Consider the following 23,886-nt stretch of genomic DNA (forward strand, 5'->3'; position numbering starts at 1 on the left):
CATAAAAAACAAATGATTTACAGGAATGACTTCAGGAACACAGGACTTACATTTAAGAGGAAAAGAAAGGAGAAAGTCAAAGTAGTCAAGGGGCTGAAAACCCCATCACAGGAGGAAAGACTTAAGGCCACCTGAGCTTTTTGGCAGAGAGAAGAGAAGGTGGGAACTAAATGGCCAGCACACAACATGCTGCTCATGTAATTGACTAAGGTCTGCTGGAAGAAAGTATGATTAAAACTTTATAATTCCAAAGGTCAGAACTAGAAATTGTGAACAAAAATTATAGGGAAAAAGATTTCAGCTCTCTGTAAAGAAAATAATCACAGTAATTAGCTTCCAGAGCAGAAAAAAGATTGGTTCATAAAAGAGGCCTCCCAGGCACCATAGCTATGTAAGTACAGACACAACAGCTCAATGACAGGAATGCTGGAGAAGGGAACTGGTATTATAAGAGATACAAACTAGGGGTGCTTATGTCCCTGTATAGGCAAGATTTTTTTTCTGGCTTAAGTCCCAGAAACAGAGGCAGGAACAGGTACCTGTCTTGGAAGGTTTGCTGCGGGGTGCCGAGAAAAAGTCATCATCATCATCATCATCAAAGAGGCCACTGGGAGGTGGAAGGTAGGGGCTTTTTCTCGGAATGGGCTGCTCAGGCTTTTGGGGCTCCTTCAATGATGAAATGGAGACAGCACCAAACACATCTGTGTCTCCTGTGGGCAGAGGGACAAGACAGCCACAGGTGTGAGCCAGTGTGAACCTGTTGACTTTACAGAAAAAATTACCACCCACCAAGAACTTTTCATTTCAGTTAATCCACAAATGCATTAACAGGGCCCAATAACCTCCATCCATTACTGCTACAGAACATCCCACAATGCAGAATCACCAGGTCACTCAAATACAAAAAAGTCCAAGGCCACTGAGCTCTAGGAGAATAAGAGCTAAGATCAGTAGATGAGCTTTTTCTATAAGCTGCTCAAAGCCCTTTGACACTCCCAGGTGCTTCCTTATCTCCAGCCAGGCTTTAGAAGATGATAATTTAAAAAATGAAAAAACAGTATTTGTGTTCTTTTTAGAAAACAAACCTTAAGTTATGTTACCTAAAAATACAGAAACAGCTCCTGCTGGGATTTTCTTTCCAGGTTTGGATGATAAAGACTCTAGAATGAAAGAGAAAGAGATAACCATTTTACAAGGAAAATCATTTTCCTTGCAATTTTCTTCCTGAAATATATGCAATGTAAGACATGCAGTTAGTACCAGACCTTCTGAAACTAATTTTTCCTAAACAAGCTATTTTAAAATGCTTTAGTATTTTCTTCTCTACCGATGTCAGGACTTTTTTCCTTGACTCCTCCTCAATCTCCCCTACTCCCCTTCCTTAAAATAAAATAAAAAAAAAAAAAAAAGGACTTTTTTCTTTTGGAATTAACACAATCCAAGCTATGACTCCTATGGAAGAGCATGCTGACTGATCAAGCCACAGCAGTGGGTCAGCTGGGGAACGCCAAGGGAGGTAGTGAGCACCACTGGCAGAGGCAGGGGCAGCATGACCAGGGCTCCCCCAAACGGTTCCAGCTCTATCCATTCCAGTTGGATAAAAATGAACAAGTAAAAAAGAACAGCAAAAATGTTTGAGTCATCAGTAGAAAAAAAAAAAGAAGATAGCCAGGCGCAGTGACTCATGCCTATAATCCCAGCACTTTGGGAGGCTGAGGTGAGTGAATCACGAGGTCAAGAGATTGAAAACATCCTGGCCCACATGGTGAAACCCTGTCTCTACTAAAAATACAAAAACTAAAAAAAAAAAAAAGACAATTAAGAGCAAAGAGGGAATCCAAGCAAGTCACCTATGCCAAACCATGGACAGCAGAAAGCAGAGGGCAGCCAGGTAAGCAGCCAGCACAGCAAGCACAAGGAGTGGCCCACGAGGCCCAGCTCTTATGCGTGTGCCCAGGAGACTCGGCGCTTAAAATCACTAATTCCCAAGTCCCGAGAATTAACACAAACCTAACTGAGTAACATTTGCAAGTTAAGAAATATATTTATATTTGTGCTTTTTAAAAACTACACAGATGGGCCATGTGCCCATAAGTAATAGATTACAGGCTCATGCCTGTAATTCCAGCACTTTGGGAGGCCAAGGCAGGTAATCACTTGAGCATAGGAGTTTAAGACCAGCCTGTCCAACTGTCCAACAAAGTGAAACCTTCCTGTCTCTACTAATATTAATATATATGACTAAGGTCTGCTGGAAGAAAGTGTAAAACTTTACAGATGATTTTCATGCACACTGGGTTGGGGAATTACTGGTCTCCAACTTATATGCAGAATGTTAAAAATGTTTCTTTAAATTAAACTTCATTAAATGAAAACAATTCTCAACATTGCTCTAGGGTACTTTTCTTGTCTGACTTTTGATGAGTTCTCCTAAGAAAGAGGCAAGACTGTGATGTGGGTTTGCAGATGGTACTCTGTTTTTTCCAAGACGTGAATTAGCAAAGATGAATTACTTTCAACTGGACCAAGGTCAAAATAACAGCTTCCTGCTCAACAAAGAAACAAGACTTGGGAACAACCTCGGGGTTCCATCTCCTAATGAGAAAGACAGTTTTGAAACTCTGCACACTGAGACACAGTTGACCAGCCTCCAGCTTACCCTCCTTAACAGAGGCTTCAGCTTGTCGATCCTGGGGGGCTTCTGTGAAGAGGTCACTCTGGTTGTAATAACGTATATGACAAAGGATTAAAAAAGAAACAGGAGAAAGCATAGCTGCATTTGAGGATTTCTAAGGAAAAGTAATCTATAAGATTTAAAACTACATATTTACTACGTTCCCAGAAAATCAGCTGCAAAGTGGTAACTATGGCAAAACCAGACCCTAAAATAATTTAGGCCAGGTGTGGTGACTCACGCCTGTAATCCCAGCACTTTGGGAGTTCTGTCCAGGAATTAAATACAAAGATGAAAGATAATAGATAAGAGAAGAAATAATCACCCAGTAAATTGTTCACACTAACAAGTGCACATCTTCTCCTCACCTAACAAAGGATAGAAGAATATGGTATTTCTCACTCTGTGATTCTTAGTTCAAAATGTCCCAAAATATGAAAATAGGAACAACTTCCAACTGAGAAGCTGTTTTCCCCCACTAAAGAAACAAAGCATATTTCTTCCTTGTGAACCCAATACAGCTGCAGGGAGTGTTGCTGGGTACCATGGACTCACCTCCTCATCTTCATCATCAAAGAGCCCCTTGCCCCCACTAAACAGGCCGCCTCGAGAGCCAAATGGTGAGAAGTCCTCATCGGTCAGCTTAGGGGGTGCGAATAAGTTATCCTCTTCATCTAGCAAACAGAAAGCAACGTTTTGCAGGGAGCATTAAAGATGGGTCTGGAACCCAAATTCCCGGGTTGGCATCTGCAACATCTCCAAACTGGCATGGAGTTTATCTGACCCTATTTAACAAGTGTGAGGCAGTCTGATGAATTTCACACTAAACCCCTGGCATAGTCCACTGATGCCCTCAAAAGGCCCTGTGGGTCCCCACTCTCAAATCTGTCAATGCCTGCAGCAGATAGCATTCATTCTCTAGGCCAGCATCCTTGATCTAGATTTACTTTGAAGCCAGTATTAGGGTCAGATGCCATATTCAAGACGCATTTCCCCAACAATCTGGGGGAAGGAAAGATAGACTAAACAAAGGGATCTGCAGAATGACACAGGGACAGGTGGAATGCAGTGGACATGACTGCTTAATATGAAAAGGCCTGATATATTCCTTATTGAAAACAAATGCTAGAGATCCCTAAGTTTCTGTACTTCTAGAGAATTCTAGAAAGATTAAGACATGATTGCTCTAAAATGTAATAAATCAAATATTTACAGGCATTTTTACTCCATACCGCCATCTCCTCCCAGCACCCCAAAACATGCTTTCAGAGGCTAAAAAAAGTAAATGGAGACAGACCCATTTGTCAGAGGGAAACCAGCATGTAAAGCAGTACTTTATGGATTATGTCAGCAACATTCCTGAGTCAAAAGGCTCCCAAATTAATAGAATTGATGGAAAAGGCCCACCATCTGAAGGAGTTCTCCTTTCCTTCTTCTCTTTCAGTGTCTTCCGAGGTTTTGCTTCTCCTGAGGATAAGGATTGAAAAGCACAGGTCACAGTTTTAATAGTACTAAGTCCTCCCTCAGTATACACATCCTGTTTCTCTACAAGTCTGTCATCCTCATAACTCATAGCTAAGAACAAGACAACTGCCTTTCATCTCAGCTTCACCAGAGCACTGAACCCCCTGCCCTGCCCATGGTAGGCACTCAAGAGTCTCTTTGTAAGGCAGAAGGCTTCTGTTTTCATGCCAGCTCATGTGCGTATCAGAATCCTATCTGTTGAAAGAATTATTATGCTATCTTTCTACCCTGTTATATAACTAGAATGTGCTTTTACATAGTACCTTCTTATTTGTTCAAAATACAGGAGTAAATATTCAGCCAGGAATTCTTAAGCTGCTGCCTATGGTTCTCCGGAGTTTCCATTAATCCCCTGAAATTATATGTAAAGTATTATCTAGATGTGTACACATACATTTTGCTTGTGGGTCCACAGTGTTCAGTTACCAAAAGGAGTTCATTAACCAAAAAAAGAAATAAGCACTATAATTTAAGCCTCTTCTGCCTTTGTAATTGCTAATAAAAAGGGAAATCTGCTTTTGGTGAAGCCAGCAGAAGGCCCTGTACTACCCCTCCCCTACTTCTCGTCAATATGGCTGGGGCTCACTTGTTGGGTCCTCGTCCACTCGGCCCACGGTGTCACTCTTGATGCGGGCAGCCAGCTCATCGGCAAATGACGTAGGTCTGCTTCTTTTCTACAGCAGGAGAAATCAAAAGAATCACTTTTTTGTAACAAAGCAGTACACTTCACTTTTGGACACCTAGAAACATTATGTATACGAGAGCAAAGAAATTCAACTGAGGAAAAAACAGTGTAATTACATGAATTTAAACATGTACACTATACAGCTCACCCAAGGAATAGGACTCATAAAATGTTCCTTCAAGGAGAGATGTTCTTTTATTTTCTTACTTTTTTAGCACTTCACTTTAATACTTAAAAATCTAAATAAGAAAATAAAAATAAGGGGCCTGGGGGGAGAGACAGGAGCACTAGGGTCTTGAAACTCTGGAACCACACATATTCTGAATGATTTGACTCATAAAATCATAACATCTGGACAGGAAAGTGGCACTTGCAATTTGAGATGCTTGCCATTATTTTCTGAAGTGTAAATGAAATGAAAAATACGCAAAAATGAGAGTGGTACAAAATAAGTGACAACAAAAGAAACAAGTCATCGGTGCTAAAACCCTGCCAAGTGATAGCAACTACAGTCTTCCTTACAGGTCTAGTATTTTCTTCAATGTCCTCAATATCTTCCTCGTCCTTCTCGGAGTCAGCAAAAAGGTCACAGCCATCATCATCCTCTTCTTCATCACTCATTTGTGTGGTGTGCTAAGAGTATAAAATAATCAAATTAGACCATTAGATAGTCATCAAGCTGAAGAAGAGATATTGTCACTTAGACTTTAGGCTCCTCCTTCAAAGAGGTAACAGCTTTTTAAAATAATAATCATAATTATGATGCAGCAAGTTATGAAGCAGCAGATAAGCTGGAACAAATAATACACAAGATTTACTTCAAATCTAAGTAAAAATATATTATTTAATACGACTGTAACAAGAATAAAAAAAGCTATTGAAATATCAAAACTGGCTGTTACTAGAGAAATATTTTTATTTATTTATTTTTATTTTTGAGAAGGAGTTTCACTCTTGTTGCCCAGGCTGGAGTGCAATGGGGTGATCCTGGCTCACTGCAACCTCCACTTCCTGGGTTCAAGGGACTCAGCCTCCTGAGTAACTGGGATTACAGGTACCGGCCATCCCAGCTGGCTAATTTTTATATTTTTGGTAGAAACAGGGTTTCACCATGCTGGCCAGGCTGGTCTCAAACTCCTGATCTCAAGTGATCTGCCCATCTTGGCTTTCCAAAGTGCTGGGAGTACAGGCATGAGCCACCATGCCCGGCCTAATATCAGAGAAATATAAACAAAATCAGCATAGTCTTACCTTAGTAAGAATACTGAGTAATAGTTAAAAGGTAAAAGCTGTTAACAACTAGAGAGCCATCCAAGGTAGGTCACACAAAAACTGCAGAATAACAAATCCAGCATGATACCACCTCTGCATACACTACAGCATTTCTATGGAAACAGGTGCATTTACAAAAGCAAAGAAAAAGACCTGGAAAGACATGCTCCCAGAGCGTGACCCCAGTTACCTCTGAAGAGTATGCAGAGAAGGGAAGAACTGGAAGGCTCAAACTTAGCCTCATTTGTTAAGTTCTAATTTTTCCAAAGGTACACATTACTATATATAATTAAAAAAATTTTTTTTTCAATGTTTGAATCAACAAACTGTGCCAGGCATGCTACTAAATGTACTTTATTACCTAATTTAATCCTTTCAACTTTGAGGTTGGCTGCAGCACACAGAACCAACCTGCTGCATAAGCAGGTGTTTTTAATCACTATATTGTACTGTTTTGAAACACTGTTTGTGGCCAGGCGTGGTGACTCATGCCCGTAATCCCAGCACTTTGGGAGGCCAAGACGAATGGATCACCTGAGGTTATGAGTTCAAGATCAGCTTGGCCAACATGGTGAAACTGTCTCTACTAAAAATATAAAAATTAGCTGGATGTGGTGGCAGGCGCCTGTAATCCCAGCTACTAGGGAGGCTGAGACTGAAGAACTGCTTGAACCTGGGAGATGGAAGTTGCAGTGAGCCGAGATCACGCCACTGCACTCCAGTCTGGGCAACAAGAGTGAAACTCTGTCTCAAAAAAAGAAAGAAAGAAAGAAAGAAAGAAAGAAAGAAAGAAAGAAAAACTGTTTGTGGCCAGGCATGGTGGCTCACACCTGTAATCCCAGAACTTTGGGAGGCTGAGGCAGGCAATCACCCGAGGTCAGGAGTTCAAGATCAGCCTGGCCAATGTGGCGAAACCCCATCTCCACTAAAAATATAAAAACTAAGGCCGGGCACGGTGGCTCAAGCCTGTAATCCCAGCACTTTGGGAGGCCGAGGCGGGTGGATCACGAGGTCGAGAGATCGAGACCATCCTGGTCAACATGGTGAAACCCCGTCTCTACTAAAAATACTAAAAATTAGCTGGGCATGGTGGCGTGTGCCTGTAATCCCAGCTACTCAGGAGGCTGAGACAGGAGAATTGCCTGAACCCAGGAGGCAGAGGTTGCGGTGAGCCGAGATCGCGCCATTGCACTCCAGCCTGGGCAACAAGAGCGAAACTCCGTCTCAAAAAAAAAAAAAAAAAAAAAAATATAAAAACTAGCTGGGCATGGTGGCACATGCTTATAATCCCAACTACTTGGGAGTCTGAGGCACGAGAATCACTTAAACCCAGAAGGTAGAAGTTGCAGTGAGCCAAGATTGTGCCACTGCACTCCAGCCTGGGGGACAGAGCGAGACTCAGTTTCAAAAAAAGAAAAACTGTTTGCATTTGCAGATTTTAATAGGAAATTCCATAGAAACAAATATCTTATGAAGAAAGACTGATTATTAAAATTATAAAGACCAATCACATTTATGAATACAACTAGAAAAATACAGTACCAACCAGAAAATGCAAAATCCTTTGATTTTTGTGAAAAAAATATTTCCCAATTAAAAAATTTAAATGCATATTTTTAGCAAAAAAAAAAATTTTTAAATCATCACCCCAGTAATGAGATTGTAGGAAAATCAACATGCATAATCTGTAATTTAGAAGGTCCACTAGACATTAAGAGTTATGTTAATAATTCTATACCACTTTATTCTGAAGAAACAGTTCACAGAAGCAAAGGATTTTATGTATGAAAATACTGGCTGGGCATGGGGCTCACCCTATAATCTCAGTACTCTGAGAGGCTGAGGTGGGTGGATTGCCTGGGCTCAGGAGTTCAAGACTCGCCTAGGAAACATGGGAAGATCCCGTCTCTACTAAAAATACAAAAAATTAGCCAGGTGTAGTGACAAACACCTGTAGTCCCAGCTACTCAGGGAGGCTGAGGCATAAGAATGGTTTGAACCCTGGAGGTGGAGGCTGCAGTGAGCCAAGATCACACCACTGTACTTCAGCCTGGGCAACAGAGTCAGACTCTGTCCCAAAAAAAGAAAAGAAAATTGAATACATTATTACATCAAAAATAAAACTCTTTCCCTTATACATTTAGATGCTATGACAGTATCCTATGTTTAAAAGTATATAGCAAAGACTATACAAAGTAAACTGCAAAGAATTTTTTAAATAAGGAGGCTGGACATGGTGACTCATGCCTGTAATCCCAGCACTTCGGGAGGCTGAGGTGTGTGGATCATCTGAGATCAGGAGTTCAAGACCAGCCTGGCCAACATGGTAAAACCCCATCTCTAATAAAAACAAAAAAATTAGCCGGCATGGTGGTGAGCGCCTGTAATTCCAGCTACTCAGGAGGCTGAGGCAGGAAAATTGCTTGAATCCTGGAGGCAAAAGTTGCAGTGAGCCGAGATCACGTCATTGCACTCCAGCCTGGCCGACAAGAGCAAACCTCCATCTCAAAAAATAAAATAAAATAAGGAAACATTTATGAAATGTTAACATAAAAGGGCAGAAAATAAAATATGCATACTATGAAAAGAATATGCCCTTAGACAGATATTCAAAAATTAAGATAACTGTACTAAGGCAGTAGGGTCAGAAGTTTTCATCTTGTGAATATTCATTAATGTCACTACTAGCTTGTCTTCAGTTTTAAAAGAGGAGAGGGGACACAGGAGAGGGGGACTCAGGAGAGGGACTCATGCAAAGCAGTTCAGTTTGGGTAGCTGAGTCTTCTTTTAGAGGCTCTATTTTCCAGTTTGTTTCTTATTTCTTTGTTTTCTAAGAAAAATGGAGATAAACTATAAAGGAAAATTGGGAAAAAAATATACAAAGGAAATAGCCTAAATACATGAAATGCCGAAAGGAAAATAAGTTGTATACTGAAAAAATCCTCACTTAGTCATAAATCACTCAAAAGTAATTTTAATATACATACTATGCTTCAAATAAAATGTAAAAACAAAGTCATTTCAATACATGAGCCTTACCTGGTTTTGATCATTGTCACTATGATTGGCAAAATCTTCGTCTGACTCCTTTGGAGGGGAAAAAAAAGGCTTTGCTGTTAAACAGGCTTTACTTTGAAGCACAGAAATGATTTCAGGTCTAAGTCTCTGGGCCAGGCTGATTCCATGTCAGGTAGAGAAAAAGCTCTGACACTCAGTCTTTGTACTGACTACGGGTCACCTTAGTATCAAGGTGCAGATAAGCGGGGCAGTTGGCAACACTGTCAAGGATTGTTCCAGTTAACATGTTATTGTTGTGGCTCACTTAAATGCCTCTAACAATTTGCTCAGATCACCAGCACTTTCAACTCTTGCCTTTGGATTTAAAGTAAGAATTGCACATTTAACTAACTAAATTATCAAAAGTCAGTTTGTATTATTTTACATTTTGGACTATAAAGTCTCTAGTTCCTCTTGATAGGACAACTACTTCATTAGGCCTAAGAAGGGAACATTAGTATTTGCTACCAGCAATTTAGTAAAAACCTACATCCATGGCTAAAAGCAAGGAATTTAGCTAAGAGTTACTAAAGAAAGCTTATTTCCGGCTATCAGGTTTTTCTTTGTACGGCTGGAAGAAGGGCAGGGGAGGGAGAGTGGACCAATGAGAAGAGAAAAGCACGCACACAACACTGTCTCCTTTCAGAAATCCCACACTCAAGGACTCTCCTTCAACATGGCTGTGTCCCTTGCAATAACGAATATCCCATCTAAAGAACAACTGCAGATTCAACTGTGGTCAAGGCCCACAGACTCAAACTCCAGACTAAGAAATGAGATTATGCTCTGTGGATATGAAGGCACTAGAAACAGCAGCAAAACAGAATGCAAGTGGTTGCCTTCAGCATATCCTGTTCTACGTTTTATAGTTGATGAAAGTTCTAAATGTATGTATTTTTTTCCTTAGCATTATTCGAAGACAGAGATTCCACCAAAACACCTAAGCTGTCCTTCTCAAAAATATATTGGGTGAAGGAGGAATTTGGTGTCAAGGTGGGAAGTAGCATTATAGTGAAACAAATTATAGCAGCTTTCCTGATTATTGTATATAAGGCAAAAAGGAAATCTAACCTTAGATTAAAATAACTCAAAATGTAGCTTCTATCACTGTTAAAAGCATTATGGAAGGCCAGGCGCAGTGGCTCAAGCCTGTAATCCCAGCACTTTGGGAGGCCCAGGCGGGTGGATCACGAGGTCGAGAGATCGAGACCATCCTGGTCAACATGGCGAAACCCCGTCTCTACTAAAAACACAAAAAATTAGCTGGGCATGGTGGCGCGTGCTTGTAATCTCAGCTACTCAGGAGGCTGAGGCAGGAGAATTGCCTGAACCCAGGAGGCGGAGGTTGCGGTGAGCCGAGATCGCGCCATCGCACTCCAGCCTGGGTAACAAAAGCAAAACTCCGTCTCAAAAAAAAAAAAAAAAAAAAAAAAAAAAAAAAAAAAAAGCTTTATGGAAACAGATTACAAATTCACAGTTGTTATTTACTTAGCCTGCTAGGCCCATCTTAAGCTTGCTGCTCACCGTGACCTGGTCATACCAAACAGCCCTTACCTCTTCTTCTTTCTCTTCCTCACTGTCCACAATACTGCCACGATCACTGCCTACAGAGCCTTCTGTTGAGAAGAGAGATAAGGGTCACCACACCAACATTCACAAGAAAATGTCCTTAGCTCCTTCTCAAAATCACAAGCCACCATACAATAGCATCACAGAGATCTTGATAAAACCATTTATACCCATTTACTGGAATTAAAAGTGTCTTCATTATGGTAAGGAATTACATATTTATGTAGTCTAAGTATCTCTCCTCAAAAAAATTATTCATTACAAAGAAAAAAAACTGGCTTGTACTCTTTACAGATGTCAAGGTCATAAAAAGCAAAGAAAGGCTGAGAAACAGCATCAGACTAAAAGATAACTGGAGATTTGACAACTAAATGTGGTAACCGGCCTTGGATAGAGTCCTAGACCAGAGAACAAGAGAGAGACTGTAAAGGGTGCCACTGGGACAAACGGCAAAATGCGAACATAGCAGATTGGATAATAGATAATGTCCTGGCTTTTGTAATTCTACTATAGTTATACAAAGGGATGTCCTTGGTCTTAGAAAACACACACAGAGGATCACCTGAAGTCAGGAGTTTGAGACCAACCTGGCCAACGTAGTAAAACGCTGTCTCTACTAAAAATACAAAAATTAGCCAGGTATGGTGGTGGGTGACTGTAATCCCAGCTACTCAGGAGGCTGAGGTAGGAGAACTGCTTGAACCCAGAAGGTGGAGGTTGCAGTGAACCGAGATTGCGCCACTGCACTCCAGCCTGGGTGACAAGAACGAAACTGGCTCAAAGAGAAAAAAAAAAAAAGACAGAGAAAGAAAACACACAGAGAAACATTTAGAAGTAATGGCATGAATATTATGTCTCCCAAATAGGTTCAAGACAAAATATTACGTATATGTAGAGAACAATAAAACAAATGTGGTGAAATGTTAACTGGTAAACCTGAGTGCAGGGTATATGTGAGTTCTTTAATCTTAAAACTTTAAAGTTTGAAATTATTTTAAAATAAAAAAAGAAATGTTAAAACTAACAAAATTATTTGGTGAAGAAAAGTACCTTCACTGGACAGCTCTCCAAGACCTACATCTTCTTGCTCCATGAACAGCTTTGACCCAATGAGATACGGTAAAGGACGATCAATGTACAGATCCTGTACATCACGAAAGGAATAAGCCGTCAAATGTTTCGGTTGAAAACAAATTTACACGTGCCACGAGACATCTTGGTCCATCTGACTACCCGAAACAAGTTACATAACAAAGGAGGAGAATAAGAAACACAGCAGGACTAAAAGTTAAAAATTAAAAAAATTCTTTTCGGCCGGGCGCGGTGGCTCACGCCTGTAATCCCAGCACTTTGGGAGGCCGAGGTGGGTGGATCACAAGGTCAAGAGATCGAGACTATCCTGGTCAACATGGTGAAACCCCGTCTCTACTAAAAATACAAAAAAATTAGCTGGGCATGGTGGGGCGTGCCTGTAATCCCAGCTACTCAGGAGGCTGAGGCAGGAGAATTGCCTGAACCCAGCAGCAAAACTCTGTCTCCAAAAAAAAAAAAAGAAAATTCTTTTCTTTTCTTTTTTTTTTGAGACAGAGTCTCACTCTGTTACCCAGGCTGGAGTGCAGTGGCGCAATCGCAGCTCACTGCAACCTCCCCCTCCCAGGTTCAAGTGATTCTTCTGCTTCAGCCTCCTGAGCAGCTGGGACTACAGGAGCCCACCACCACCCTCCGCCCGCTAATTTTTTTTTGTATTTTTAGTAGAGACGGGGTTTCGCCATGTTAGCCAGGATGGTTTCCTGACCTTGTGATCCACCCGCCTCAGCCTCCCAAAGTCATGGGATCACAGGCATGAGCCACTGAGCCCAGCCAAAAACTTCTTTTTTTCACTGATTTTTTAAAAAGTCAAATCCTAGATAAAAATGCCAAGGTAAGGCCAGGCACCATGGCTCATGCCTATAATCCCAGCACTTTGGGAGGCCAAGGCAGATGGATCACCTGAAGTCAGGAGTTTGAGAACAGCCTGGTCAACATGGTGAAACCCCGTCTCTACTAAAAATACAAAAAAATTAGCCAGGTGTGGTGGCGTGCCCCTTGTAGTCCCAGCTACTTGGGAGGCTCAGGCATGAGAATCACTTAAGCCTGGGAAGTGGAGGTTGCAGTGCGCCAAGATCATTCGCACTCTAGCCCGGGCAACAATCGTGAAACTCCATCTCAAAAAAAAAAAAAAAAAGGATGGCAAGATAAAGCTGAATCACACAGAATCTCCCTCTCCAAGGGCCGGATTAACAAAATTTAACAAAAATGGCAAAAGCCTTCCAAAAGTTTTTCAGCAGCAAGCGAACAGGGAAAAGGGTGCAACGTCCTAGCATAAGGTCCAAGAGGAGGAGGACCAAGGAAAGAAACTGAACCTCTGGCGAGCTGTCTTCTAAAAAGCAGTGCTACTGAGCAAAAAATATATATATATAATTTTTAATATAAAAATAGATTAGGCTGGGTGCAGTGGCTCATGCCTGTAATCCCAGCACTCTGGGATGCTGGGGTGGGTGGATCACTTGCGGTCAGGAGTTCAAGACCAGTCTGGTCACCATGGTGAAACCGTCTCTACTAAAAATACAAAAATTAGCCAGGTGTCATGGTGCATGTCTATAATCCTAGCTACTCAGAAGGCTGAGGCGGGAGAATCGCTTGAACCCAGGAGACAGAAGCTGCAGTGAGCCGAGGTTATGCCACTGCACTCCAGCCTGGGCAACAAAAGGGAAACTCTGTCTCAAAAAAAAAAAAGTAGAATCAAGAAAGTGCTCCATGCTTGGACCGCCTCCTACCTCCACTGGTGGAGGAAAAGCTGCCCTGTCCCCTGTAAGGCATTGCCCTTTGACAATAATAACTCTTCCTTGTCAAAGGACCCTGGAGCAGGGAAGAATAATTCTGATGTTTCATACAAGAACAGAAAGACTGGGATGGTTAATGTAAAGGGTCAACAATGTCACAGCAACCAATGGTGTATAAAGCAAAGACAGTGTGAATTTGGACTAATTCTCACTGACTCAGAGACATTCCCAAATCCTCCTATAAAAAAAAGTGTACCTTCACAACTTTTTTTGCCAGGGGGAAAAAAAGAGAAAGCGCTGTGTGTCTTGGAAGTATCAAGTGTGGCCCAGGCAATACATTTCCCAGAGTCCACAGCTGACTTTTAGAGGAATACAGTGAAAAGCCAAGCAGCAAGTGGGCTGCTCAGTACCAAACCATCTGCCTCACTTCGATGTGACACAGCAAAGCTCAAACTGGAAAAGAAATATGAATCTAAAGAATCATTAGAAGAGTCCGGTGTTTCAGGCCAGATGCAGTGGCTGACATCTGTAATCCCAGCACTTGCGGAGGCTGAGGCGGGTGGACCACCTGAGGTCAGGAATTCAAGATCAGCCTGGCCAACATGGTGAAACCCCCCTTGCCATATCTATTAAAAATACAAAAATTAGCTGGGCGTAGTGGTGGGTGCCTGTAATCCCAGCTACTCAAGAGGCTGAGGCAAGAGAATCACTTGAATCATGAGGCGGAGACTGCAGCGAGCTGAGATTGCACCACTGCACTCCAGCCCGGGTGACACAACAAGACTCCCTCTCAAAAAAAAAAAAAGTTTGGTTCTGTGGCATGTTTTAATTCAAAAGGCCCTATGTGTCACAAGGGCTCTTTCTCAAAATCACTGTGGCAACTTTCTGTGTTCACCACTGAGACTCTGTGTTGCCCCAATTATGTCCTTGAACAATGTGGGAGAAAGTCGTAGTCAAGCAACCAACACTCACTAGGCTAGGAGGGGGCCTGGACAGGAATGCTCACAGCAGCTTCATTTATATTTAATAACTGCCCAAGCTGGAAACAACCCAAATGCCTTTCAGCTCTTCTGCCGTCTTCCTTAGCCCAAGCTACATTTCAGGTTCCCAACACTCTCTCTCTCTCTCCAGCCTACCCATCCTTCAAATCCCAATTCAAATATCACCTTTGCCCCAGAGTTCCAGCTGGAAGTCAAGTCTCTCTCAGAGCATTTATAACGGTTACTGGTATGAATGTCTTCACTCTCCCACCAGACCTTCGACACACACCTCGAGAGCAGAAGCCATGCCCTGCATCTTTGCACCCCCAACTTGACATGCTGCCTTGCACTCCACTAGTGCTTGGGAAAAGCGAGTCTTTCTGGTGGAGTCAAAGTGAGACTGCTAAGTGACATACTCACTTCCTAAACGTTAACTCCATTACTTACTAATCGTGTGCCCAAGTAAAGTAGCCCAAACATAACAGGTGCACACTAAATATTTAAGTTGAATGTCTTTACCTTTGGTTCAAGGATCAGTTCCACCCGTCCATTAGCATCATCTTCCTCCGAGTCTGAGTTTCCTGCTTTGATATCAAGTTGCTCAAAGGCACTGTCCAATACTTGTAAGCCATAGTTCACAGCCTCCTGGACTTTAGGAATGAGATCTACTTCTTTCTGCTCTCGAGTCTTCTCCTACAAAACAAATACCATGCATTATGGGTCTCCAATAAACTGATACCTCCCCACGAGAATACTGTGAATGTTCTCTAAAGCCTAGCCTTGAGCTCCAAAAAAGTTAATTAAAAAATTAACAAAGTCAAATTCTGCTGAATGCCTTGACACAGACTTTGGAGTAAGACTGCAAGTTTTGAGTTTTGGCCAGGCACAGTGGCTCACACCTGTAATCCCAGCACTTTGGGAGGCTGAGGCAGGCGGATCACAAGGTCAGGAGTTCAAGACCAACCTGGCCAACACAGTGAAACCCCATCTCTATTAAAAATACAAAACTTAACTGGGCATGGTGGCATGTGCCTGTAATCCCACTACTCAGGAGGCTGAGGCAGGAGAATTGCTTGAACCCGGAAGGTTGAGGCTGCAGTGAGCCGAGGTCGCGCCACTGCACTCCAGCCTGGGTTACAGAGCAACATTCCGACTCCAAAAAAAAAAAAAAAGACAGCAAGTTTTAAATCCCAACTTTGCCCCTTTCTAGACATGCATTGAACTACTTAAGGTCCCAGAGCTCCAGGATCAGTCATCATCTACAAAAGCAGAGGTGCGACAGTTACTGTGTGGAGAAGTGCCCTAACAATGAATGGCATGCTACTTCCCCACTGCTGGAGGAGTAACGGGTCTATATTCTCAGATTCACCATGACTATCTCACGAGCGTTGGTTAACGGTCTCTTGGGTAATTTTAGGAGGTAAGACTTAGAAGAAAATACCCAGGGGTCTCATTTTTCCATTATAGTTTTAAAAAGACAAAAAAATAGTGGACAATTACAATTATTTTATAAATTTGTTCTACATCAAAAGGGGGTTGGCTGGGTGCGGTGGCTCACGCCTGTAATCCTAGCACTTTGGAAGGCCGAGGCAGGTGGATCATTTGAGGTCGGGAGTTTGAGACGAGCCTGCCCAACACAGTGAAAACCTGTCTCTACTAAAATTACAAAAAAATTAGCTGGGCATGGTGACACGGGCCTGTAGTCCCAGCTACTTGGAGGCTGAGGCAGGAGAATCTCTTGCACCTGGGAGGCAGAGGTTGCAATGAACTGAGATTGTGCCACTGCACTCCAGCCTGGGCAACAGAGTGAGACTCCATTTCAAAAAAAAAAAAAAAAAATTTGTTTTTAATATAAACTGTTTTAAAAAAAAAAAAGCTGGGAACAGGCAGAGCTATAGCTGGTTTCTAATACCCTTTCCTAGTCTAACAGCTTCACCTGTTACAAGTAATAATTGTGACAAAGCACCAACCTTTACAGGTGATACATATTTTCTGAATAAATGACAGTGAATTCAAAGCTACTCCCATAATAAACTTATTCACAGTCCACTGTGCCTTCCTGAGTGGAAGAAAAAGGAATCCCTGCTGGAGTGCTAAGAAGTCAGTGTGACCCAGAACCTCTTAGCTATGTTCTGGGCTCTGGTGTGAGAAGACCTCAGGAAGAAGTGGGTCAGTGCAACTGTAACACAGGAAGCCACAGCAAAAAAATGACCTCTGTAACTCTCCAAATCTGTAATACTTACTATCTGGCCCTTTACAATTGTTTGCGGACTTCTACTCTATTTTTATGCCAGAATTCAAGGATCTGATCTCTGTATTAGTTAATAAACTACACTTCAGAAACAAAGGAAAGAATCCCCTCTTGCAGGAGCAGTACCTCCCTTTCCCTCCCCCACCCACCATCCCTAGTACCCTCATAATACATCGATCTCCATCACATTTCTCAAAGTCAGAAACTCAGCTGAAGAGTGATTTCATACAAGTACCTGCTCTGTTTTTTCTGCCTCAGCCTTGAGTACTGGCTCCTCCACTTCTTCATCGTATACACGCTAAATATGGAAGAAAACTCAATGTTAAAAGGTGAACACGTCATTGGAAATAAATCACACAATACAAGAATTAAATACACAGTAAATAAAGACAAAGACGGAGAAGGAAATGGTTATTCAACAAATGGCTTGGCTGGGTGTGGTGGCTCACACCTGTAATCCCAGCACTTTGGGAGGCCAAGGTGGGCAGATCACGAGGTCTGGCATTCAAGACAAGCCTGGCCAACATGGTGAAACCCTGTATCTACTAAAAAATAAAAAAATTAGCGGAGTGTGGTGGTACACACCTGTAATCCTAGCTACTCAGGAGGCTGAGGCAGGAGAACTGCTTGAACCTGGGAGGCGGAGGTTGCAGTGAGCCAAGATCACACCACTGTACTTCCAGCCTGGGCGACAAAGCCAGACTCCGTTGGGGAGTGGGAGGGACACAACAAAGGGCTGAGGCCACTATGCCACTACCAGTGGGTGTCCGTGAATACTTCATTCACCAAAAAAAATAAATAAATAAAAAAAATAAAATTGTTTTTAAATACAAACTGAAGAGGGAGACCCAGGCTTCTCAGATCAACTTCCCCTTTGACTCTCATGCTGCATTTCAGTAGAAGAAAAGGTTGACCGACTGGTGTCTCCGGTTTTACCTTCCCGTAGGTGACAGGCTAGGCCTTGGGGAAAGCTCTCCAGAAGGCACTATTTTTACTGAAAATAAGATCAAACCAGAAACGTTTTCACATGTGAATCCTAAAGCTATGAACCTAAGATTCTTCCACATGTAACATCTAAAGTATAAGCCTATATAAAGGCTGAACCTCCCTTTGTTAGATGAGCTTGGCTATTAGGCAACTATGCCACCTTGCTCCTGGCCGAATAAACCTTCCTCATTTATTCGGTGTACAAGTTTCCCGCGGCTGCTCCTGCTACAAAATGACTAGGAAACATGATGAAAATTTAACCTCCTTGTAAACCAAGAGTTGCAAAACAGTAAGATATCAGTTTTCACAACTTTTCATTTAACCTAATAATGTTGATGGGCAGATAATAATGTTGATGGGCAGTATTCTTGCCCCAGGCTACAGAGAATGTCCACTGGTGAAATTTATCAATTAAGAAGCAAGAACTTTAGGATTTTGAACAATGAATGGTAAAGGCAAAATTTATTTTCATTCAGTTACTTAAAATGGCTGCTACAATTTTGTTATCTCATTTGTATGAAAGCAGAGAGAAAAATCTACCACTGACTTGCCAGAAAGGCTGGGCATTTGACTGACCCTGACAGCACAGACAGGCAAAACTCTGTTTTCCAGAACAGACCTACTGCTCTGACAAATCACTGGGATTCCTGTTTTTGGGGTTTTTGTTTTGTTTTGTTTTGTTTTGTTTTAATTATTTTTATTTAAATTATTTTAATTATTTTTATTTTTTAAAAACTACTCAAGTACAACATGCTTTTTATAAAATGTCAATATAGGCCAGGCACAGTGGCTCATGCCTTTAAGGCCAGCACTCTCAGAGACTGAGGCGAGGGGATCACTTGAGCTCAGGAGTTCAAGATCAACCTGGGCAACACAGTGAGACCTCATCGATACCCCCCACAAAAATAAACCCCACAAAAATTAGCTAGGTGTAGTGGTGTGCACTTGTAATTCTAGCTACTTGTGGGGTTGAGTCAGGCGGATCACCGGAGCTCAGGAGGTAAAGGCTGCAGTGACCTCTGATCGCACCACTGCATTCCAGCTTGGGTGACAAAGTGAGACCCTATCTCAAAAATAAAATGAAATTTAAAAATTTTTAAGAAGAAATAAATTAAAAGTCAATATAAATGAACTGATGAAAATCTTCTGGCATTAGACAGTGGTCATGATTACAATTTGAGTATACTAAAATCCACCAAACTGCATACTTTTTAAAGAAGTGAATTTTATGGTACGTTAATTCTATATCACTTTTTAAATTTTAAGTCAATATTAAAGGCACATGTAAAAGAGATGTATTCTCAAATAGTTCCCTCCCTACTCACAACCTGATCCTTAGAATACCCATTTTAAGCTTGGTGTGTGTGCTCTTTGTTTCCTGAGGCTGTTACACAAATATATGCAGACATGTGTACATATTTAGAACTCTCTTACCCTTCCTGCTTATTTATTTATTTAGAGACAGAGTCTAGCTCTGCCACCAAGGCTGGAGCGCAGTGGCATGATCTTTGCTCACGGCAACCTCCAATTCTCAGGCTCAAAAAACTCTCTTGCCTCAGCCTCCCGAGTATTTGGGATTACAGGCATGTACAACCACGGCCGGCTAATTTATCTTTGCTTTTTTCGTTTTTAGTAGAGATGGGGTTTCACCACGTTGGTGTCATAACCTAGCCTGTGTTAGCCTAAATGACTCCATCTTGGCAGTAGGCTCCAGCTTGGCTTCTCCCTCCCTGCCTTGGCCCCCTCACACGCCTTACTGGGTCAAGCTGCACTCAAAGCTTTGAACAGTTAAAAGTGGTTCACACTGTTCACAGTACCTGTAACAACTGTAACCACATCCTGCTTGGCAAGCCTACCTGCTATTCTGAATACCTTCCTTGGTGATTGAACATATTTAGAACTCTCTTACCCTTCCTGCTTATTTATTTATTTAGAGACAGAGTCTAGCTCTGCCACCAAGGCTGGAGCGCAGTGGCATGATCTTTGCTCACGGCAACCTCCAATTCTCAGGCTCAAAAAACTCTCTTGCCTCAGCCTCCCGAGTATTTGGGATTACAGGCATGTACAACCACGGCCGGCTAATTTATCTTTGCTTTTTTCGTTTTTAGTAGAGATGGGGTTTCACCACGTTGGTGTCATAACCTAGCCTGTGTTAGCCTAAATGACTCCATCTTGGCAGTAGGCTCCAGCTTGGCTTCTCCCTCCCTGCCTTGGCCCCCTCACACGCCTTACTGGGTCAAGCTGCACTCAAAGCTTTGAACAGTTAAAAGTGGTTCACACTGTTCACAGTACCTGTAACAACTGTAACCACATCCTGCTTGGCAAGCCTACCTGCTATTCTGAATACCTTCCTTGGTGATTGATTCTATGGAAAGTTCCCCCTGCAACCCTCTTCGTGATTGTATGGAAATACCCTTAGCAACCAACAATCCTGGGAACCTCCAGCCCACTGGTTACCAGCTTCCTTATCTAACTTGCTTGTTCTGCCTCTGTAAAATTCTGCTTCAGCTAGGCTCCCCCTCCCCTACCTAAATTAAGTATAAAGGGAAATCAAGCCCCTTCCTCTGGGCTGAGAGAATAAAGGACTCTTAATTTGAAACTCAGAGCGTGGTGTTTCTTCTATAACTCACTTGGATACAACATTGGCCAGGCTGACTTAAGTGATCCACTGGCCTTGGTCTCCCAAAGTGCTGGGATTACAGGTGTGGGCCACTGTGCCCAGCTGAAACTGGTTTTTTAATCTTAATAGCAATTTCCAGATTCTATGCACAAATGTGTAGAACTCCCTGTCACTAGCAATGTGCTCAAGTGCCCATTACCCAAATCTTTGCCAGTGATTACTGCTGTCCACCCATTTAAAAATATCTGCCAATCTGATCAAACAACGTTGTTTTTCAATGATCACATCCTCTGACCAAAACTTCTACTTATTGAAATTTAGCTCCAATGAAAATTATCATAAATGCAAACATCAGAATGTCCTTGGTATCAAGATTTCCAGCAGAAAGTCACAACACCAAATTTATAATTCTATGCAATTCCAATCAAAAGCTAATAAAATATTCTGTGGCACAATATAGTAAAATAATCCCACTGCTTTGCTACCACTTTGCTAGTGGCTCCTGCCGGTAATCCCGCGCTTTGGAGGCCGAGGTGGTTAGGAGTTTGAGATCAGCCTGGCCAACATGGCGAAACCCATCTCTACTAAAAACACAAAATTAGCTAGGCATGGTGGAGGGGCCTGTAATCCCAGCTACTCAGGAGGCAGGAGAATCTCTTAAACTTGGGAGGTGGAGGCTGCAGTGAGCTGAGATTGTGTCACTGCACTCCAGCCTGGGCAACAAGAGTGAAACTCCATCTCAAAAAAATAAAAAAATAAATAAAGATAACTCTCAAATTCACAGAGAAAAGTAAAAAGCCACAGACTGATAACCGTGACAATTCTGAATAGAAAGAGATTATAGGGACTTGCCCTATTAAGACATTAGAATTCTGCAGTGTTTAAGATTATGATACTGGCAGACAGCATAGAAACAAAACAAACAGCAGAGGGCAGAAACAGACCCACAATTCCATGGAGGCCTGATTTTATTTTCAAATAAACATACACAAACATCCATATACAATAGTCAGTGAAGAAAAGAACTACTACACAATAAAGGTTGTCTATAAGGGATAAAAATTAAAACCCTCTCTAAGTAAAAAAAAATTAAAAGTTAGCTAGGCATGGCAGTGAACACCTGTGTTCCCAGCTACTCGGGAGGCTGAGGTGGAGGATGGCTTAAACCCAGGAGTTTGAGGCTGCAGTGAGTTGTGTTTGCACCACAGAACTCCAGCCTGGGCAACAGAGGGAGATCCTGTCTCAGAAACAAAAAAAGAATGAAAAAGCCAGAGATACCAATGAATCCCCATCGAAAATGATTAGAGTTAAGGACAAATATGGAGGGTTGGCACCTTTGAAGCAAATGTGGCAAAATATCAAACTACTGATGCTAGGTGCTGCATCTACTTAGCACTTGTGGTTTCTCTCTAAACTTTTCTCTATTTATGAAACACTTCATAAGTAACATTTAATATTGGAGGATTATTATATGGTTTAAGAACAAAAAAAATGCAGTTCACGAAAGTCTCAAAGATGTGTTAAGTTCACATTAACAAAAGTAGGCTGCAAATGTAACTACACACACACACACACACACACACAGAGTCATCTAGAAAAGGTTAAAGTTGACTGGGCGCAATGGCTCCTGCTTGTAATCCCGGCATTTTGGGAGGCCAAGGCAAGCGGATCATGATGTGAGGAGATCGAGATCATCCTGGCTAACACAGTGAAACCCCGTCTCTACTAAATATACAAAAAATTAGCTGGCCATGGTGGCACGTGCCTGTAGTCCCGGGTACTCAGCAGCTGAGGCAGGACAATCACTTGAACCCGGGAGGGAGAGGCTGCAGTGAGCTGAGATGGCGCCACTGCACTCCAGCCTGGGCGACAGAATGAGACTCCGTCTCAAAAAAACAACAAAAAAAAGAAAAGGTTAAAGTTTAAAAAAAAAAAAAGAACATAAAGTAATATAATGAAATGTTCAATGGTTGGTTAATTTGGGGTATTTGATTTTTTTGGTAAGTTCAATTCTTTTAAGCCTGATGTCTGTATGGGGAATAGACTTAGAATATATGTGCTAGGGTCAGGCACAGTGGCTCACACCTGTAATCCCAGCACTTCGGGAGGTTGAGGCGGGCTGATCTTAAGGTCAGGAGTTTGAGACCAGCCTGGACCCCTCACCCTCCGCTGTCTCTACTAAAAATATAAAAATTAGCTGGGCATGGTGGTGGGTGCCTATAATCCCAGCTACTCGGGAGGGTGAGGCAGGAGAATAGCTTGAAACAGGAAGGCGGGGGTTGCAGTGAGCTAAGGTTGTGCCACTGCACTATAGTCTGGGCAACAAGAGCGAAACTCTGTCTCAAAAAAAAAAATCTCTATGTATATGTAGATACACATGTGCTAAACATTGAGAGGCTCCCCTCTAGCTGAGGAAATGTCAGATGATTTTTCTTTTTCTAACTTTTCCTAATTGCTCTATAAAGATCAGGAATTATTTTGGTAATTTTCAAAGTCAGGACTCCAAAAAACTAAGTAAGTTTCAAAAGTGAGACTTTGAGACCTGGCAGCTACCATGGTTACCTATCAGAAGCCTGCAGCTAGAAAGCCAAATATGACATCTAAGAAACCAAAACCCATGGGATCTTTTCAGGGAGAGCAGGACTAGCATCTCAAGTACTTTGCACACAGCAGATAACCAGTGCTAACTTCTTTCATCCTTACCTGTTGAACTCAAAGCTTCATGTGTTTTGCGATCAATGTACAGTCAGATAGCTATGCCCAGGACTGTTAAATATCTTTGGTATTGGCCGGGCACAGTGGCTCATACCTGTAATCCCAGCACTTTGGGAGGCCAAGGTGGGCGGATCACGAAGTCAAGATACCGACACCATCCTGGCCAACACGGTGAAACCCCGTCTCTACTAAAAATACAAAAATTAGCTGGGCATGGTGGCACGCACCTGTAGTCCCAGCTACTCAGGAGGCTGAGGCAGAATTGCTTGAACCTGGGAGGTGGAGGTTGCAGTGAGCCAAGATCGAGCCACTGCATTCCAGCCTGGCACCTGAGGGAGACTCTGTTTCAAAAAAAAAAAAAAAACTTTGGTATTGCTCCTTATCTGGGGAGACAGGGTAAAAGGGAAAGGTGGGGAACTGGGGAAAAAGGAACCAGGGCTGGAGAGTAAGATTATACACAGCCCTAGTTCTTTTCATTTATGTGTACTCTCATTCATTCATTCAAATATTCACTGGGTCCCTAAGTATCAGGCTTGTGTTGGGCTCCACAAATATAACGTATTTGTTGTTAAAAAAATATGGGGCTCCAGGCCAGGCATAGTGGCTCACACCTGTAATCCCAGCACTTTGGGGGGCCGAGGTAGCTGGAACACCTGAGGTTGGGAGTTCGAGACCAGCCTGACCAATATGGAGAAACCCCATCTCTACTAAAAATATACAAAATTAGCCA

At 42.2% G+C, this 23,886-nt stretch overlaps 1 protein-coding gene across 6 annotated transcripts in view; it reads right to left on the reverse strand.

Annotated features, from left to right (window-relative positions):
• WASHC2C (WASH complex subunit 2C) overlaps positions 1–23,886 on the reverse strand; it is a 66,642-nt gene that overhangs the window by 36,990 nt on the left and 5,766 nt on the right. For all 6 annotated transcript variants that reach the window (XM_039477808.2, XM_039477807.2, XM_039477809.2 and 3 more), the window contains exons 4-15: positions 17,070–17,132; positions 15,103–15,276; positions 11,832–11,925; positions 10,767–10,828; positions 9,195–9,242; positions 5,406–5,516; positions 4,785–4,872; positions 4,082–4,141; positions 3,230–3,348; positions 2,660–2,717; positions 1,101–1,160; positions 540–710 (exon numbers count right to left, since the gene is read on the reverse strand). In XM_039477808.2, coding sequence (XP_039333742.1) covers positions 540–710; positions 1,101–1,160; positions 2,660–2,717; positions 3,230–3,348; positions 4,082–4,141; positions 4,785–4,872; positions 5,406–5,516; positions 9,195–9,242; positions 10,767–10,828; positions 11,832–11,925; positions 15,103–15,276; positions 17,070–17,132 — 1,108 coding nt within the window. The remainder of the gene's footprint in view (positions 1–539; positions 711–1,100; positions 1,161–2,659; positions 2,718–3,229; positions 3,349–4,081; positions 4,142–4,784; positions 4,873–5,405; positions 5,517–9,194; positions 9,243–10,766; positions 10,829–11,831; positions 11,926–15,102; positions 15,277–17,069; positions 17,133–23,886) is intronic.

This window comes from Saimiri boliviensis, chromosome 12 (assembly GCF_048565385.1).
Source record: "Saimiri boliviensis isolate mSaiBol1 chromosome 12, mSaiBol1.pri, whole genome shotgun sequence".
In the NCBI taxonomy this organism is placed as follows: Eukaryota; Metazoa; Chordata; class Mammalia; order Primates; family Cebidae; genus Saimiri; species Saimiri boliviensis.